Below are 16,484 nucleotides of genomic sequence, written 5' to 3'. Positions count from 1 at the left end.
CCCGCACCCCCTCCGTCCCCATTTAACCAAAGCACATTACAACGATCAATTCAAACACTTTCCTTGTGCGCACTGCGCTTAAATTCCTTTCTGTTTTTACACCTTCAGAGAAGGAAGGACTTCACAAAAGAAACCCACTCGGTTACAAATCCCTCCTCCAACCCCATTTAGGCTGCTCTTAGTTAGGGGTCACACCTCCTTTTATTTTTTTTCTCACCAACAACCCTTCCCCGATATAAAAACAATTCTTAGCTCCCAAGCTTCCAAAAACAGGCCAAGGTCCAACGCAACCAGGGCATCTTACAGATGGAGGACCAGCTGGAAGGAAGGACCGGGTAGTCTGTGGTCCCACAGGGCACCTGCCACTAAAATGACTTATGAGGAGGCTCAGTCTGGGCCTATGGGAACTTTATGCTGGGAAGACACTAAGAAAGCTCAAGGGAACATTAGAAAACAATGCCAGCTGCTGAGTGGGAACACGGCCAACTAGTGCAGCACGAGGTCCAGGAAGGGGGTTGGTGGGATGCACGTCTCCATTCCATGTCCCTAACGTGCCAGACGTAACGCTAGCAAGGCGGTGTTTATAAATGCCACAAGGCCTTGAGGTAGGCCTGGAGAAACCAGAAAGGCGGATGTTAACTAGGGAAAGGGCTTCCAGTAAAGCAGCATCAGGGGCAAAGGCCAGGAGGCGGGAAACACCATACTGGGTCATTCTCCTCATCCCAGGACAGCACGACAGTAAATGGGAGGAAGGGGATCCTGGCTTCCTACCTCGGCTCCCCGTGCACTGCTTCGTGACTGAGTCAGCTCCCTCCACCGTAACAAAGTTGCACAGATTCAGGAGATTAAAAGACATAAAAGGACACAAATTAATCTCACGGTTCTGGAGGCCAGAACCTCCAAAACGGGCCTCACTGGCCTAACATCACGGGGTCAGCAGGGCATGCTCCTTCGGGAGGCTCCAGGGGAGGAGAACCCAGGTCCTGCCCTTTCCAGCTTCCGGTGGACCCCCTGCGCTCCTTGGCTCGCGGCCCCTCCCAGCTTCAAAGTCAGGGGCGGCAGGACAAGTCCTTCTCAAATTGCATCACTTTGACACTATTCTTTGGCTCTCAATTCCAACTTTTTTTTAAGTTCATTTATTTGAGAGAGAGCGGTTTAGGGCGGGCGCGGGGAGGGAGAGAATGCCAAGCAGGCTCTGCACTGTCAGCACAGAGTCCGACGTGGAGCTCAAACACACAAACTGCAAGTTCAGGACCTGACCCGAAACCCAGAGTCGGACACTTAACCGACTGAGCCACCCAGGTGCCCCTGCTTCTCAATTCCAATTTCAAGGATCCTCTTGATTACACTGGGCCCACTCAGATAATCCAGATAATCCAGGTCAGCTGATCAGCAACTTGGGTTCCTGCTTGCCATGTAAGGTACCATACTCACAGGCCGTGGTGATTACGGCGTGGGTATCTTTGGGGGGGGCATTATTCTGCCCACCGCAGTGGCCTCCAGGGCGTTAACAACCTCCTGAGGGCCTGTCCCCCACCTGAGACAGTCACAGCTCCTCCTTCAGAGACTGGCAGTGAAGACTGGCTCATCCAGACAAAGGGCTTGACTCAGGGAAGGGCTCAGCCCAGCATCAGCTTACCTACTCAACTTTACATCAAAAGTGGTCAAGTAGAGACTGCAAATGGGTTTGTCTGCACTGAGTTATTTCGCTATAAGCTTGTGACTTCATTATAGAGGATCCCTGAGAGTTTTTCAAGATTTTAATGTTTTTGGTTCTTTGGAATCTTACTCCAGCTTCAAAAACAAAAAACATCAAACAAGCAAACCAAAACCTTGAAGAAATAGGATTCTCTCTCTCTTTCCCACACACACACACACACATATACCTTCAAATAGGTAGAAACAGGACAACCTTCAAAAGGTAGAACACATCAGAAAACAATTAGAAAATGAATATGATGCTATTTTTAAAATATAAGGAATTCAAAAAATCAAAATAGCTATATTCCTATATGGGTTTAAGGAATCAAAACAACTACAGATGTGACCAAATTTGCTCCTCAGCTTCCTGCACACCTTCTGCTTTCCCCCACCCCTCCATCTTCTCTCTAGTTTCCAACACACTCACCTGAAGGCTGACAACTCACTCTCCTGGGAAACCCTTCCCGCCCCAGCACTATCCCCTCTGAGCAGCTTTCCGTGACCTGATGTGGATGTCCCGCCTCCACGCTCCAACAACCTGTCACAGACCCATCCCTGGACTCACACTGTAGGCGACCCTACCTGCCCACCACACTATCTGGCAGTACTGACTGGTACTGGATTTATTCATCTTTACACTTGGAGCACAGATCTCAAATGTCTGTTGAGTTAGTCATGCTTCTGAACCTTAAGAGTGCAGGGAGGTCTGCTTTTGGCCTTAATTCTTACCCAGAAGCATTTACAAGGCTTAAGAGAGAAGTCAGAATGGGAATAAAAGCATCTCCTGTGAAATAGAATGACATCCTTGCTAAAATAACGGCACCTAAGAAAAAAAGCAGTTTTAAGTACAGGAACAAAAAGTATGGAATTTCTAACATGCTTATTCTAACGTGCACTAATCGGTACCCAGAGGGCCTCAGAACACAGGGCGATACTTAGGAAAAGATTTCCCTCTATGAGTGAGGACAGTGACAATGAGTGAGATCATCCAAGAAATCCAACTGACCCTAGAACCTGTTTCATTCACGAGTGAGAATCGTTAAACCCAATGCCTGATCCAAACTCCCAAGAGTCAGACCCAGGAACCCAGGAAAAAAAAGGAACCTCAGAATCAATGCTGCCTAAGAAATCAGTCCCTCGTTTTTTCTATACCTTTGAGAATATCTGTCACAGAATAAGAAAACCCTACCCTTCAGACTTCTTGATGTTGTATAAAATTTCAGAATCTAACAGAAAAGTGCTCCAAAAAAATTAGCTTTATTCATGAATAAGGATATGGAGGAGACCATTTTTTCTGTGCCTTGACCCAATTCAACCAGCAAATCACAGCTTAATCCGACGCCACCTGGTGGAGTAGAGGGACCCTACACTGGAATTTGAAGTCCTTACTCTAATATGGAGCACCTGGGTGGTTCAGTTGCATTAAGCGTCCGACTTCAGCTCAGGTCATGATCTCATGGTTTTTGGGTTCGAATCCCCCATCAGGCTCTATGCTGACAGCTCAGAGCCTGGAGCCTGCTCCAGATTCTGTGTCTCCCTCTCTCTCTGCCCCTCCCCTGCTTGTGCATTCATGCGCTCTCTCTCTCTCTCTCTGAAAAATAAACAAAAAAAACCCCTTCCTTTAATAAATTCCTCTGTAAAAAAATTCATTACAACAGTTATTTCCCAAAGGTTCCCTAGTCATATATGTTTAGGAATTCCGAACGGTGGCAGAAGAAAGTAGAAAGGACATCCTAAATTCATGGTTTAGTGTATTCTCAAGGTAACATTTAAGTACCATGTGAATTTCAGTTCAATTCATGTGTCAGGGGACTGTGAAAAGTCAGTGGAAAGAAAGCGTAATTACAAAGAATGCATCAGGCAGGGGTGCACCCAGTCCAGCTGTGACCACTGCCTACACCCTGGTCTCAGGAACCCAAAAGTCTAGGCATGAGGAGAGGTGCGGGGAGGGGCCCAAGGTGACTTTACATCTCATTGTTCAAATCACTCGAGCGATTTCAAGGTACAGTGCCCTGTATTAGAGCCATTCGTTCAACTTTTCCACGACAACAATGGTCAAGCAGGGTGCTGAAGCTGGAGGAGGGGAGGACAAAACCCTGGCCTCAAGACACTCGATCGAAATACTATCTGAACAAAGCAACTCAAATCCTGGTGGGAGAGGGCTGTAGTTGCTCCCACAGGGAGAACACCAGGCCGCTCAAGGAGAAGCTACAAGCAAAGGAAGGCCTGTCCGTTCATTAGTCAGTCAGGGTACACGATACCTGGTGGAGGTATCAGCCGAGGAAACAGACCCAATACTTATTTTGAGCCCTTTCCACCAGCTGGCTTTCTCATGAAGCTACTACAGACATTAGGACTATGATCTTACTCACAAGGTGTCGCACACATGACGTGGCCTTATAAAGCATGCTTTACTCTTCTCCTCACCTTCTCCAATATCAGTTAGACAAACTCAAAGAAAAGTTAAATGTTTCGTTCAAGTTTACAGATCCCGTCCGTGGCGGACAAAAGGTAAGGACCAGGCAGTGCGGGCGCCCAGGCCACGGGTTCCCCCACTCACCGACGCTGCATCCCTTTTGTAGAGGCCAAATGAAAACCAGGATCGAAACTGGTTGCTAATTTTCTTTTCAGAAAGTCACTGAATCAAAGCAAACTATAACAACATTGTACCAGAACAGTCTTACAGCAAATAACGAAATAATCATAAGATGGGAAAAAAATCAAGTAAGCAACTTAAAAACACTGACCCTTCTACCAAATTTTCTTTGGGCAAAAGAAGAAAGCCTGCCTGCCAAGATCAAGTGTGAAATGGTTCGAAGAGGCTTTGCGGTCTGGGGAGAGTGGAGAACTGTATGAGACTGGTTTCCCTCCAAATCCTGAAACACACACAGACTGCTGGCCCACAAGTCATCAATCACTCAGCACTCAGAAATGATTAAACATTAATGAGGAATGCCTAAGGCCTATTATAAAAAGCAAAAAGGTTTGAATAAATGAATAATCATGCTGTGATCCTTTTAGAAAAAGGGAAGCCAAATATTGTGAACGTGGCCCTCACCTCTAAGTCAATTTATACCTTTAATACAATTACAACCAAAATCCAGCGAGATGCACGGATGGATTTAAAAGAAGATTCTAGGGACACCTGAATCATGGCTCAGTCGGTTAAGCGTCCATTCTTGGTTTTGGCTCAGGTCACAATCTCACAGTTTCGTGAGTTCAAGCTCTATGTCGCACTCTGCACTGGCAGCAGGAAGCCTGCTTGGGATTCTGTGTCTGCCTCGCTCTCTGCCCCCACCCACCTTGCACTGTCTCTCTCTCTCAAAATAAATAAAAATAAATTAAAAAAAAAAAAAAAAAGAAGAGGAAGAAGATTCCATGGGACACCAGAACCAGAGGAAGTGAAGTCCTGACTTTAGCAGGTAGTAACTTACAAAGCAAGAAATGAAATGGTATTTACTCATACAAAAAGAGGAATCCAGACCAAGAGAAAACAAAGAAAAAGACCCTGGGACACAGAAGACAACACTCTGTGATAAAGCCAGGCATCATCAGGATGAGGAAAAATGGAAGCATTGTTTTGTAAATGGTGATTAGCTAGTAAGAAGAGGAGGAAAAATGTATTTTGCCTTGTATGTTAAGCCAAAAGAAATCTAGGTAGCATGAAGAGCTAGACAATTTTTAAATTTAAAAAGAAAACGAAGTAATTAGTGATCAAATTTTTAGGAAAAAAAAAAATCAAAGAAACCAAGGAAAAGAACCATAGATTTAACTACATGAAAATACAGAAGTGTTATATAAAAAACAATAAAAGTAAAATGAAAATGGCTAGGGAAGAAATGTAACAAAGGGGCCCACACCTCCTAACAGGGGGACCTACATAAACTCACAAATCAACACCAAGACTTGAGATTAGCCGGTGAAGCAAAGGCCTGGATAACTGAGACGAGCGGAAACAGTTAAAACGACAAGAGAAAGCAGTCAATATTAAGTGGTCAGGTGGAAAGCCAATATTCCCTATTTACCTTATAATAACGTGTAAAACTATCAAACATTAGACAAACGGTTTTAAGAGAACAGCAAAGGGGCGCCTGGGTGGCTCAGTCGGTTAAGCATCACACTTCAGCTCGGGTCATGACCGTGGGGTTCGTGGGATCGAGCCCCATGTCGGGCTCTGTGCTGACAGCTCGGAGCCCGGAGCCTGCTTCCGATTCTGTGTCTGCCCCTCCCCAGCTCGTGCTCTCTCTCTGTCTCTCTCTCAAAGGTAAATAAAAACATAAAAAAAAAAACAAAAAACAAAAACCAACTTAAGAGAACAGCAAAGTACCACGGAACCAGATCTCACAACTGAACGCCTACATTCCTGAGGCAGGCATATACTCTTAGCCCTCTCCCAGCACCTGAGGCAGGCGTGTACTCTTAGCACTCTCCCAGCACCGAGGCATGAGGCTTCACATACAGGACATTCTCCAAATTCTTGGACAGCGATGGCCGGCCGGCTAGCTTCGAGACAAATGTCAGAGTCCTGGCTGTTTCTGAGACAGTTACAAAAAGACTGAGGCAAAGGAAAGGTGTGCGCATTTCGGGAACACCCGTGCACTGCGCCCGGACATGTGCTTTCTACCGCAACAGTCTAAATGCTTCTTTGGTTGAGCTCTGTACAATCAAGCGTTGAGTGTGGCAAATGTGTCTTAGGCCTCAATCTGTGGACACAATCTAAACACAGCCCTGCCCTAAAATTTACATTTCAAACTATAACATAAAACAACAACACCACCAACAAAAACAAACAACCAGCGGGCACATGTTTCTCTTACCGAACACCTACTATTAAAAGTAAGTAAGACACCATGTAACTGCTGGGTATGAGAAAGCAACATAGAAAACAAACAAGACGCTCAAGGCAAGATTTCTTTCAGGGCACAGATTATGGAAAGGTATCATTCCAAATTTGTCTTTTGCTTCTAAAAATGGTTCGTTCACCTTAAGGGAGAGGTGAAAAACGATGAATTAGAATGAATCTCAGCTCTCGCAAAGTTCAGACGCAAGAGGGTTTTACCAGACCCAACTAGAGTCGCAAGTAAAGGTAATCTGACTGGATTTATTCTGAGAAGAAACGTCATGTAATCATTTGTCAATATTAGTGATTTGGCCGAAGAGGTTCATTTTTGTCCCTTTGAGTAGTTTCTAGCCATGTGTCACCCTCCTTGGCTTAGACAACGAAAAGAAAACACAGGCGAAAAGTTACTCTCTTCACTTGGAAAGGTTTTTCCAAAAAAGAAGTCCTATTTTGGAAACCTCTGAATGACAAACTAACTTAAGATGAATCATTAGCACATAATATAAGCTAACTGGATAATAAAACATCCATCCATGATCGAGAAACACCCTCTTCAACTCAAGAACTTGGACGCTACCATCATTTCCGGGAATGACTGCAGATTAGCCTTACACGTACAATTTTCAGTTGGGACCTCTGAAGAGCTTTCATTTTCTAGGAACATTTTTGAGGATCTGCTTCTTAAGCTTTTTTATTTTGGCAGTATGTTGCTTCCAAAATTCAAACTTTCACTCACTAAGTCTTCTCAGTCACCTGAATCTGTGCAGCTCGGAATCTTTCAAGTGGACAGACACATACTTATGTGACGGCTTAATTTCCTCTTGCAATGTCGCCCAAGATGAAAAACATGAATAGATTCTCTGTGCACAAAACCTTAAGGCAGTGTGTATCTTAAAATGGCCAGTCATACGATCGTTCAAAGTATTAATACTCTACTATTCTAATCCCCCCCCCCCAAAATGTTGAGGCAATTTAATACCCCAGTAACAGAAGGATATTTACGTGTTTTTGGTTGATTTACTGGGGGAAAGATGACATAACTATCAGTCTGGTCACTCAGCAAAAAGCAACTGAAACACCACGATGTGCCAGATGCTGAAGAAAGAACACTAAACCGAAGACACACAGGCCCTACCCTCAGAAGTCTCACGGTCTGGGGAGGAAGACAGACGTTAAACAAATCTCATAACTTCATACGTAAACACAAACCATGTCCGGCACTATGAAAGAAACCAAGCGGGTAGCCAAATGAGATGGGGGGAAAGTGTGGGGTGTTTGAACTGGACCCCGAAGGGTGAACAGGGGGTCTGCTGTGTGGGGAGCTGGGCCCGAGAGGCCGGGGAGAACAGACTCCCATGTGAAGAAGAGAGGGTAAGAGCGGAGACCAGTTAAGGGCCCATTGGTCTAGTCCAGGGGGCGGGGGAAGGGGCCTGGACCAGAGTGGTAACAAAGGAGACAGAGACAAGGGAGCAGAACAAAGTGTACCGGACAGAGAACTGAAAGGAGGTTGTGACTGTAACAGAGGAAGAACATGGGCAATGTGAAAAGATGGCCAGGATACAATGTTTAACTTTACAAATAGGGACCTCAAATAAGAGGATTCCACCAAGTAAAAGAATAGATAGGTAAGCAGGTAGGTAGGTAGATAAATAAATTTGAGAATAGTGAAACTGTCAGCAGGCTTAGGCTATAATGTGGTATGACTTTCCTACTTGTAAAAACACTTCCTGAAGGAAACATATTCCTAAATCATGGTACATCCGACTGGCAATAATACAACCACTAAAAACTCTGACCAAACCTTGTACCTACACACTCAAAAAAGATGTTATGCTATCAATTCTCAAGTACAAAACACGGACTTGCAGACACAGGATGACCAAGCCACATTTTTCAAAAGCTAAACATCTAGGAGACTCTATTTGAAACAGCATGGTATTGTGTTTGTCAATACAACACAAAACAGTGTAACCATTTAATAAAAATACAGAGAAAAGGAATCAGAACATTTTAAACATATAAACATGAAGACAACGTACACAAAAGAAAGTATCAATATACACACATTTGCTAAAAGTACTGACATCTAGATACGAATCGTGTTTACCTTTCTTTAATGAAAGTAACGCTGAAGTGAAGAAGGTCAAATAACCAGGAGGCTGGGGTGAGCCACTGAACTCAAAGTACCCGAGGACTCCAGGCTGTGGGAACAAGAACAGAATTGGGTGACTGACGTACCGTCGGACACGGCGTGACGCGAATATTTTAGGACATCATGATTTGGCAAGTGCCACCTGTCGTGCCTCAGTTCTTAAAAAGCCTAAACACGTGGGGAAAGCTGGGGATAGGACTCAGCTTTCCCTCCATTTCGGCAACAAGCGGGGAAAGGACGGAGGCGCAGCTTACGGCGGGGGGGGGGGGGGGGGGGGGGGTGGTGTCAGAGCTGACACTTCCTTCCCTCTCCCCAAGGTCTCTCCAGCCTCTTCGGACAGTTCTCCTAGGTCCCTGGCGAGAAACCTCACCATCAAGTTCAAGTACTCATGGCTTTTGTTTAGCATCTCCAGGCATGTTGTATCAATGATTTCTTTGTAACCTCTCTCTGACTTCGTCCTCAATCACTTCCTCTCATTCACTCCAAACATGCCTTCCCACTTACTGGACATCAGGTTATATCTTTCAAGGTCATCCTTCCAGGGGCTCTTTCCTACCCCCCCCCACCCCACCCCAGAAGCCCGCCGCCCACACAACGGCAATCCTCCTGGCTCATCAGGTCGGTCTGCAGAGGGCTCGTCTCTTGCTCTCTTGCTCCTCCCCTCCTTCCTATACATGTATTGCCACCTGCTCATCCCATTTCTCTTAAGCTTCACCACAGGGCGCCCCTGCATTCTGCCAAGCCAGTTAATGGTCCAGACGTATTCTGCCTTCCAGGTCAGGATAATTTCTTCCTTGTCTGAAGGCTCTGTGGCACCAATTCTGTCTGGTGTTGTTCTGACAGTATCCATCTTAAGAGCCAAAGTGGGAAAGACTGCCAGGCCTGGAGTCAGAAGACCTAAGCTCCAGTCTGATGCTGAAGGGTCTAGGGTGGACCATTCAACGGGAGGCCTCGGCTTCCTTCTCGGGCAAACGGGGACAACGCATCATGGGGTTACTGAGAAGAATGAGCCTGAAAGAGCACTAGGCAAATGTAGACTCTTTTGGCCCGAAAGCACGCTCTTAATACATAACTGGAGCTGATTTGATCACTGGGACAAAATCAGATCCCAAAGCTAAAGGAGAAACTGTTATCTGTTGGTAAAAGTTTACATCAGCACATGGTATAAAAGAGGAAATTTCTCATCTGTAGTGGAACACACTATCTTTCAAATCTAAATCACTTGCTTAGTCTCTTAACAAACGAACTGGTTTTAGAAGCTGGGATAGTCAGAATGTTTACTTCTAACACCTAAAAAAAAAAAAATCATAAAAATAATTTATTTTTCCAACAACTGAGGAAATCAAAAAGCAAAGTTATTGAAAACAGGATTTTCTTTTGCTTAACTCCTTCAAAATGTGTTTAACAAGCCAACCCAGAACTGGCTTAAAGGAGAATTATAGTGTTTGGGTTCCGAATGTTCCAAGCAAGGCTAGGTCGGTGTAACAAGCCTTTCTACCACGCACAAAGGAAGACAAAATCCTGAGAAATTCTAGGCACTTAGTTAAAACTGGGCACAAAGGTTAACAAAAATGTAAACTGATAGAAAACAGACTCATTTAAGTTTCTTTAAATTCTGACCAATGTTCCAAACCCAAATCAAATGGAATAAATCCATTCTGCCTATTAAAAGTTTCGTGGCTAAAAATCAAATTTCACTGCTCACTCGTGTGGCCTGTGAGCATGTGCAAATCTACGTGCACGACACAGCTGCACACATGGTTCTGCACACACATGCACACGTGTGCACACAGCAACGCAAGTAAGAAAAATGTGAATTCTGAGTCTTCAGGGGAAACCCAAATTAAGCCTTTAAACACGAGTAATGGTTGGACCATTCGCAGGGGTCCTGTGTAGACACCTTGACCGCGTAAAGGTTTTCTCTTGCTGATGGTGTCACTGCTGCTGTTTTCTGAGGAGCTACGTAGTTCAGATGAAGGAGACTCTCTTTGCAGAACTCGTAACGAAATTTTCAAGCAGTTTGACCAAAGTAATTCCATAAACAATACGAAGCACACAACCCCATAAGAAAAACTATTTTCACTTCTCATTGCCAAAGAAATGAAAATCCTAACATTCGACAGCTACAGGAGATGATAAAAGGCTACAGAAACTGTAAAAAAAGTAGACACTTTGAACTCGAGAAATGGGCGAAGTCGATTTCAAGTGTTACTTTTCAAGTATTCACAGTACCATTAACGGTCTGTATTAAATTTTGAAAACTGGCATACTTCAGAATGTAACTTGAAATATTTCAAAATAAAAAAAGCAAAGAAGTGAGGTGATAATTACCTGTTTATTTCTACTGCCAATTATCACTTAAACGTTACTAAACCGGCTCTGGTTGTGCTTTAACTAAGACAAATATACCGACCACGTCCCTAGAACTTCCATGTCTCCCAACAGCTGTCTCTGAGCCATGATTAGGTTCCTCCATGGTCCTTTCTTACATCTGGAAAAGGGGGACTTTGGGGAACACAACATATGCATATTCACATACCAGGACCTTTCCAGATCCAGGGCCCTTGTCTGCTCAGCCGCAAATAAACCCAGGGGGCGCTACAGAGCAGACAACCCTATCCCGCCCCCCCACACCTGCAAGGCCCTTTCGGATGAGCTGGGCGAGCACATAAACCAGGCGCTGGGACACAGGCTGTCCCTTCTCACTGGATGCTGACCCACGTGTGAAGGTCTTCCGACCCCAGGTTCCCACCCCAGTGTCCCGTGAGTCCGCTCCCGGGATGCTTAAGCAGCCACCACGCAAACAGTCAGAGGAACTCAGATGCCAGTGGTGTTCTTCCTTCACGTGTGCAGCTCATCACAGGTTTAATCAGGACACAGGGCAGCAAAGCAGCAAGACCCCTCTGGGACCTCGTCTCCTACCAATCTCCCGTCTGCTCTGGCTCCACCGGCCCGATTTCTGCCTCAGGACCTCCGACTCACCGCGCCCGCCCTCTGGAGCACTTTCGCCAAGTTTCCTCAGGGCTGGGCCACACACAGGCTTCACTGTGACTTTCTGCTCAAACCTCATTTCCTCAGAGAGGTCTCCTCTTCCTTCCGAAACAGCTACACCCTACCTCCCCGCCCTCGTGTCTATCCTATCCCTCTTCTTTCTTTGTCTGGGGGCACTTATCTGAAATGACCTCATGTGTTAGCTTCCTAAAGCTGGGGTAACAAATTACCACCCACCTGGTGGCTTAAAACAAGAGAAATGCATTCTCACAGTTCTAGAGGCTGGCAGTCCAAAATCGAGGTGGGTAGCAGGACCGTGCCCTCCCTGGAAGCTCTAAGAATCCTTCCTTGTCTCTCTCCTAGCTTCTGGGTGGCTCCAGACGGAACTTGGCCACACCCCTCCCACGTCTGCCTGTGTCTTCACCCGGCCTTCTTGCCTATGTCTCTGCGTCCTCTTATAAAGACACCGATTAGCGGGGTTAGGCTCCACTCTAAGTCCAACATGATTTCATCTCGTGATCCTTAACTAATGACACCTGTAAAGTCCCTATTTCCAAATAAGGCCACGTTCTGATGTTTGGGGGGGGGGGTAGGGATTTGGGGTGGACACTACTCAACTCCCTGCACTTTGTCTGTGTTCCTGTTTGTTATCTCCGTGTTTACCCCCACGAAACAGAGGGACTCTGTCGTTCATCACTACATACCCAGCTCCGACAGTACCTGGCACAGAGCAGGCACAAAATAAACACTTGTGAACGAGTGAAAGAATGGAGACAAAAAGATAAGGGAGACAAAGCTCCTCCGTTAAGTTGACAATTCAGCAAAGAATAAAATATGATGAATACCAGACTCTAACTTGACCCAGTTTGCGTGTTTTTAATTCCATTCCATGGGGGTAGAGTATATTCAGCACCTGCTATAATGAGGTTGGAAACAGGCTATTTATAGGAGGCCAGCATATCCTTGTCAGCATACACGAGTTCTCTACTAAGTGAACACCATTTGCAGGGTGGCATAAATTTCAGCAAATGGTGCACACACCCTCTAGTGGCCGTAACACTAGTTACTTCAGAGTGCTTCTAGTCCAAGGCAATTGAAATATTTCTGTACTAATGTTATTATCACACCCTGAAAATTTAAAACCGTTTCGCTCAGTGCTGTCGAACTATGAATTGATAGAGGCAGTATCTGTTAATTTGCTCAACATTCAGAGTTGACTTTTACTAACAAACAATAGGACGGCAGGTGCCAGGCATTCTACTCCATTTTCTTCCACAATACCCAGGTTTTCTCTCTCACCTGGCAATTTTCCTAACACCTGCTTCCCCCACCAAAAGATTGCTAAGATTCTCCCCATGCCACTTAAACTTAAAACAATGGTGGTTTGCCAAAACTGCTAAGAATGAATGAAAGGATATATGCTAAATCACTCATCTTAAATGGATAAATTATAGAAATTCATTAAAAATTACAAGGAAAGAGTTCTAAATAAACTGTTGGCACTGGTGGGTAGATTACAAGGCACAAATCAGATGATTCTGTCAAGGGTTTTAAAAAATAAAAAAGCAAGCATTACTGATGTAGAAGCTAGTGATACCAAATCAAATGATACCTTAAGAAATACTAAAATTAGAACCGTGTTAGATCTAGTCTCTTTGCCAGTGACATTACCATCACTGACTCCTATTCCCTAACCACTGAACTCAAGAGCCACCAAAATGACCATGTCATATGTGTGTCCATGCTGTCCACAAGTCATCAACTAGACTCTCCTGTCTGCATCTCAAATAGGCAGGAAGAACCCTCCAGGAAGAGGGATTCCAGTTAGTTGGAGTGAATGCAGAAAGGAGAATGTCTTAACATGGTTTGTCAATGAGAGGACTTCCAGCTCTTCTCCCTCGTTGGCGAGTTTACTTCAGTTTTTAGCTACATTCATTATTTATGAGGCAGGTATGATTTATTTTATTTTACTTTATTTTTTTAAGGAATCTCTACACTGGACATGAGGGTCAAACTCACAATCCCAACCAAGATCAAGAGCTGTGTGCTCCACCAACTGAGTCAGCCAATTGCCCCAAGGTAGGTATGACTTGAGTGCACATCCGGGAAGAAATTCTAGACCATACCCTGCCTCAATGTTGGGGTTACCAAAGAACACTCCCAACCCTGCAGAATAAATGCAAATGGGCCAATCAATAACAGGAAATGGTAAAACTCTGCTGCTTTAACAGGTCAATAGCCATGGCCCCATCCTTAATCAGCATTCTTAAAAAACACTCCTGAAAATGAAGGGAAGAAAGCTGAAGTCAAATTAAGAGGCCGACACCTTCAAAATTTTTCCATCCTGAAAGAGAAAGGCTCAAAAATGACATAAAATAGTTAAATATCCCAAGTTTTGACCTCTAGATACATAGTCAAGTTTCAACTCCGGGACCTCAAACATTTCTTCGTACACAAGGGAGAATCTGGGGAGCAAGAAACTCTAAGCCATAGTCCAGTCTCCACTTAGGGTTAAATTACACCCTCCGTACTCCATCTTTTCAATCTGTTCAGAAGGATCTTATCATTTCTGTCTTACACGGCTATTAGGAGGATCAGAAGTAAAAGCACGTGAACACTGGAGGGCACTTACCAGGGCTAGTTTACACACTCTCGTTTGCTAATAATGAGCTAAGTATTGGGGAATTTACAGAATATTTACAATATTCACCCTTTAATGTCTTTCTGTCATGTTCTGTAAGTTAAAGGCAAAATTATTTTCCTCAACGTTGCATCTGGGCTCAGAGTCCTACTCTACAAACAAAACCGGGGTTAGTGACAAACGGATTTGCACAGGTTTGAGACATCAGAGCGACAGAAGCATATACACATACGGTCAGGATGCGTACAATATAATAAAAGTTTACATTCAAAGTTGTTAACTTCAGAATATCATCACTTCTCAAGGAATAAATACTAATGGCACAATTTTGTGTCGGTCCAAACTACTCACGAATATCTGGATGAGAGACAAACTTACAATTAATCAATATGGTTTTTCTAAAGAGGGGAAACTACCAAATGCATTCCTACAAGATGTCACGAACACACCTAGAGACATAAGCAAAAAGCAAACAAACCCCAGAAGTACCACAGAAACATTCATGATTCAGCCTAATTCGGATATACTCAAATTTAAACACGCTTGATACTGAAATCCCTATTAATAAAAAATATAAATTAGGAGATAAGGGTTTTGATAAAATTATCTTTCGTTAGTAAGATTTCTTTAAATTGGCAAGATCCTTAAGATATTTAGGAGGCACGCTTTTGGGGGAGGGGCACCAACAATGTGAATAAAAGGTCGAGTATCAGGGAAAGCTCTGCTGATGACAATACAAGTCATTCCTGGGGCGCCTGGGTGTCTTAGTCGGTTGGGCATCTGACTCTCAATTTTGGCTCAAATGACGATCCCAGGGTCATGAGAGTGACCCTGTGTCAGGCTCTGCACTGAGCGTGGAGCCTGATCAAAGATTCTCTCTCCCCGCCCCCCACCTGTCTCCCCTGCTCATGTGTGCTCTAAAATTTAAAAAAACAAAAAAACCACCATACACACACACACATACATATACGTACGTATGTATGTATACATATGTGTGTATGTATGTATACATATGTATATGTGTGTGTGTACGTGTATACGTATATATGTATAGGTATATATATACATATATATAATTTCTGTCTCTAATCTTCCACAGATAACACTCCAGAATTTTCTAGTCAAGGCACTGCTTTATTTTCATATGCTCTCTGCCCTGTTATACGCGGATAAACTTGGAACAATCAGATGGTGGCATTCTGTGTGCTACATGAAAAAAAGATGTGTTTTTACTAATACCTGTGAGACATTGAAGGCCTTATTTGGAAAAACAGTAATTGAAAACAGAGGTTCTCAACTGAGGCGATTTGTCCCCACCCCAGGGGACATATAGCAATGCCTGGCTATTTTTGGTTGTCACAGCTAAGGGGGGAAGGGAGTGCTACTGGTATCTAATAGGTGGAGGCCAAGAATGCTGCTAAACATTCTGGAAATCATGGGATAGCCCCCACCCCCAAACACAGAATCACCTGACTCCAAGCGTCAATCAAGCTGAGGTTGAGAAACCTTAACTGAGAGGAACATCCAAAAGTATATGGTGCTCTGGAGTGGGGCCTCCAAAAATCCCTGTATCCTTCCTCTCTCTACTCAACTCTCAAAGCCATGACAGTGGCTTCATTTCTGGATCTAGAATTGTGCCGTTGTGCTATCTTATAGACAGCGCGTATGAAACCCAGACCACATCTACGCAGTGTTGGTACGTCTCACAAGTTGAATGGTTTCACGAGCCCTGTGCTGGGCCTGACTCCCGAGTTCTTCCACCATTAATCAAATATTGTCTCTTGCCAACCAGACAATTTCACCTCAGTGAGAAGCAGCCCAGTGACAAAGATGAGACCAACATAATAAAAGCAATCTACCACTTCGGGAGGAAGCGTTTTCAAGGCCGGCAGAAAGCACACAGGGCCCCATCCTGGTCCTGTTTGAAAGGCAGGCCAATCATCGTTGGACATCATTCTAACTAAGTGGGCTGCCGGAACACAGCCTTGAGTAATGTCGCCGGCATGTCAGTGCATCTGATATAGACTCTGTCAAACTCGGAGCGTCATCTCTGAAAGCACTGCTGAAAAGCAGATTCAGAGAACGCGGAGGCTAAAGGTTAAGGAATCAGCCTTGCTGCTGTCACTATGAGGGACTTGTCTCTCTCCTGCAGAGCCAAC

General features: G+C 44.5%; 1 protein-coding gene across 2 annotated transcripts in view; it reads right to left on the bottom strand.

The window, feature by feature from the left end:
- The window catches only part of TXNDC11 (thioredoxin domain containing 11), a 60,102-nt gene that overhangs the window by 26,881 nt on the left and 16,737 nt on the right, over positions 1 to 16,484 (bottom strand). For both annotated transcript variants that reach the window (XM_060648517.3, XM_060648518.2), the window contains one exon: positions 8,649 to 8,742. In XM_060648517.3, coding sequence (XP_060504500.1) covers positions 8,649 to 8,742 — 94 coding nt within the window. The remainder of the gene's footprint in view (positions 1 to 8,648; positions 8,743 to 16,484) is intronic.

This window comes from Panthera onca, chromosome E3, assembly GCF_046562875.1.
Source record: "Panthera onca isolate mPanOnc1 chromosome E3, mPanOnc1 haplotype 2, whole genome shotgun sequence".
NCBI classification, from domain to species: Eukaryota; Metazoa; Chordata; class Mammalia; order Carnivora; family Felidae; genus Panthera; species Panthera onca.
This window is presented reverse-complemented; position numbering and strand designations above follow the sequence as displayed.